This window comes from Ursus americanus, chromosome 32, assembly GCF_024610735.1.
Source record: "Ursus americanus isolate L20-20 chromosome 32, mUrsAme1.1.p, whole genome shotgun sequence".
In the NCBI taxonomy this organism is placed as follows: Eukaryota; Metazoa; Chordata; class Mammalia; order Carnivora; family Ursidae; genus Ursus; species Ursus americanus.
Genome location: NC_142158.1, coordinates 388838 through 392681, shown reverse-complemented (window position 1 = coordinate 392681; position 3844 = coordinate 388838). Strand labels below are relative to the sequence as shown.

Genomic DNA, 3844 nt, shown 5'->3' with positions numbered 1-3844 from the left:
TTATGTCTTGGTGATGGTTTTTATACGGAAAGCTATGGAGGTAATGGTGTAAGATATGGTTCATTGTTTCTGGTCTGCACACATAAACAACAGGTGAGTGCCTTCATTAAAATAGGGAGCTTTAGAGGAGGGTTTGTATCACGAAGGAAGAGCAGGTGCTTGACTTGAATCTATTGGGTTTGAAATGCTTACCATATACTCAACAAGAGAAGACAATTCTAAAAAGTCATCTGTATGAGGCATATAGAGGTTTTCATTTGTTGTGCATCTTAAATTTCTTACTAATTTTTCTGAGAAAAACAACTTTTTAAGTACCATATTTTAAAAGTTGTTCCTTTTCCCTTTTATTCGAAATATCATATTTAGTAAACACATGAAAATTATATAAGAACCATATTCTGTACTTAGGTTTTTCGCTACTTTTTGCTGATGCTGCCACCTTCTATGCTGAAATTGTTCTGCTTTCCTAACTGGATACAGCCATACTTCTCAGTTGACATCTCCAGCCTCATGTTGTGTGGGTTTTGTTCTTTATATTGTAATCATATTAAACTCCTTGTAATTTAACATGAAAATATTAAATATAATAGTAATACTAAAAGCTTTGTTTTGTAATCCTTTCTCTGTTGTCTGAATGTTGCCTCATCTATATCCTTACATGGCTAACTGCAAATAGTCGTTTAAATGTCTGAGTTTAAGGGTCATTTCCTCTAGAAACTAAGTATTACTTCAGTAGGGGAACTATTGACTACTTTTCTTCTGATCTACAGCTATCTAATTTAGAGGAGGTCCTGCATGTTTGGGGCAGAACTTGAGACAAATAAGGATTTTCCAAAAGAAGAAAAAAGGAGAAATGCTATCCATGGGTAATAAAAGGATGAATTGAACATAGGGCAATAAATGAAACTTAGCTGACATTCCAAGTCTCTAATATGACATGCGCACACCTAACTAGTTTAAGCCTGCTAGGTTGCAGGCAGACACTACATGTTTCAAGCAGCTCTGGGAGGAGCACATGATGCATTTATCAAGGGGTGTGAGGGTCAAGTGACTGGAGGCTTGGGTGCTGATGGGAATTTTTTGCCTTGAGATCATGGGCTATTTAGTGATAAAGATGTGGGAGATGCCTGGGTGGCTCAATGGGTTAAGCATCTGCCTTTGGCTCCAGTCAAGATCTTAGTCCCAGGATTGAACCCCACATCAGGCTCCCTGCTCAGTGGGGAGTCCGCTTCTCCCTCTGCTCCTCCTCTGGGCTGGTGTTCTCTCTCGCTCTCTCTCTTAAATAAATAAATAAATATCTTCGAAAAATGCTAAAGATGCGGAAATCCCAAACTAAGATGGTAGGCAAGATGGTTGGTACTAGAACAAATAATATATAAATAGGAAGGTAATCATCCAAGTGTCTTCAAAGAACAAAGTCCATTGAGTGAACTTCTGAAAAACAAAGAAGTTTTTAATTTAGATATATTACGGTCTCAGTATTGCTTCCTGAAAAGAGGAAGATGTTTGTAAGTGTTTGTAGAATTCTGTGAAATCCTAAGAACCTGGAAAATAGGAAAATCAGCTGGATAGAGGCTCAGAAGACTCTCATCACAATGGAGTGTTTATTTCTTGTAGAAAAAGATTCTTGCCATCACCCTCTTGAAGGCCTCTTTCATATCTTTATTTCTAAGGCTATAGATGAGGGGATTCAACATGGGTGTGACCATCCCATAGAAGAGGGAAACCATCTTTCCCCAGTCCTTAGAGGTGGATGAAGGTGGTTGTAGGTACATGTATATGCCTGTTCCAAAAAAGAGAGACACCACAACCATATGGGACCCACATGTCCCAAAAGCTTTCCGTCGTCCTTCTGCTGACCTGATTCTCAATACTGCATGAGCTATGAAGCCATAGGAAATGAAGATCAATGTCACTGGAATTAGAAGAATTAATACACTAAAGAAAAAAAGCTCAGCCTCGATAGGCTTTGTATCGGCACACGACAGCTTGAGAAGGGCAGGCACCTCACAGAAAAAGTGATCCACTTCTTGGTGACCACAGCGTGGCATGTTAAGGGTCAAGGAAGACTGCAACACTGAGTTACTGAAGCCAGTGAGCCACGAGAAGGCTAGCACCCTCAAGCAGAGCCAACGGTTCATAACAACTATGTAGTGCAGGGGTCTGCAGACCGCCACATATCTGTCGAAGGACATGACAGCCAGGAGGAGACACTCAGTAGCACCCAGGGCTAGAAAGATAATGAGCTGGGCCACGCAGCCACCGTAGCTGATGGTCTTTTTGTTGCGACAAATATTTACCAACATGTGAGGGACTGTGCTTGTCGTATAGCACAGATCTAAGATGGAGAGATTGGTGAGAAAGAAATACATGGGTGTGTGAAGTTTGGGATCCAGGACGCACAGCATCATGATGGACACGTTGCCACAGACGGTGACCGTGTATGATATTAGGAGGAGCACAAACAGAGGCGTTTGTAGCCAGGGCTTGTCTGAGAAGGCAAGTAGTATAAACTCTCTCGGGGAGCTCTCGTTAGCCCAGTTCATGATGACTCACTTATTTTTCATTCCTAAAAAATATAAAATAGAAAAGTAATCAATAGATAATTATTGAATACTCTTATTGGAACTGAACTAATTTTGATTATTATAATGGATAATTAAACACCAAATAAAATTTATAGCCAATTAAATGGAACCTGGTGAAATACAGTGTGATTCTTTTAGGTTAGAAATCAGTTCTGTTTTTTGCCAATGATCGATTTCCTTTATGAGGTAGATCATTACTCTGAAACGACGAAGTACGTAACCCCATGTGCAGAGGGCATAGACGATTGTAAGCGCTCAAGACATTCAGTTCCCCCTTTTCTTACGTGTGCACAAAAATCTTCCGGTGAGTTTTTAGAATATTCTCCCTCTCTTAAATGACAGTTATGCGTGTCCTTTCCCACAAAGAGCCATCACGGTCCTAGATGCTTTGATTCAAGTAGTAAAATATGGCGACATGATTTACAGTGTTAACCACAGGTGAGAACTGCCCACATCTTCACACATCTTTTTTTTAAACTTTTATTTAAATTCCAGTTAGTTAACAGACAGTGTAATATTAGTTTCAGGCGTACAGTGTAGTGATGGAACACTCGATACACTACCCAGTGCTCATCAGGACGAGTGCCCTCCTTCATCCCCATCACCTGTTTAACCTGCTGGTCTAATCACGATTGACTGACATGTGACAGGCACGACAAACAGCTGCAGCCTACATTTCATTGCTGCTGTGACTCAGTGACCATAGATAATAGCGTAGCCAGTAGTGGTACGGCCAGGAGTTAAGGGCGATTCTTTTTTCTGTACCATATCTCCCCCCCCAAGTATACAGAAAGCACAGCAAGCTTGACTACAGACCACAAATTATCAAGTTCATTTTCCTCCGTCTGTGGAAGTTCTCAGGTAACTTCATGAGACAACCCAAGTACTTCTAAGTTTCTTCAATCTGCTTTGTGTTTTTAAATGCAGGTCATTACCAGGACTTACACCGTTGGAATTTACAAGCACGAAAATAGTGAGTGCTGCTGGACAGAGGCTGGGGCACAGAAGAAAGAAGGTAGCGACAAAGACGGACCTACCTTACACGGGGGTGGCACACTCTTCCGGAGGGAGAGGAACAGGCTGCCGGAACCTGCACCAGCATGCGGAGAGACAACGTTAGCCCCTTCCAGGGCGCCTGGGGGCTCAGTCAGGGAAGCGTCTGACTCTTGATTTCCGCTCAGGTCGTGATCTCAGGGTGGTGAGATTGAGTTCCATGCTGTGCCTGCTTAGGATTCTCTCCCTCCGTTCCTCTCCCC

At 41.9% G+C, this 3844-nt stretch overlaps 1 protein-coding gene across 1 annotated transcript; it reads right to left on the bottom strand.

Annotated features, from left to right (window-relative positions):
* Window positions 1–1604: 1604 nt before the first annotated feature.
* Window positions 1605–2546, bottom strand: LOC123796431 (putative olfactory receptor 2B3). The gene has a single exon (XM_045803907.2). It carries the CDS (start codon window positions 2544–2546, stop codon window positions 1605–1607), a length of 942 nt encoding a protein of 313 aa, XP_045659863.2.
* Window positions 2547–3844: the final 1298 nt, after the last annotated feature.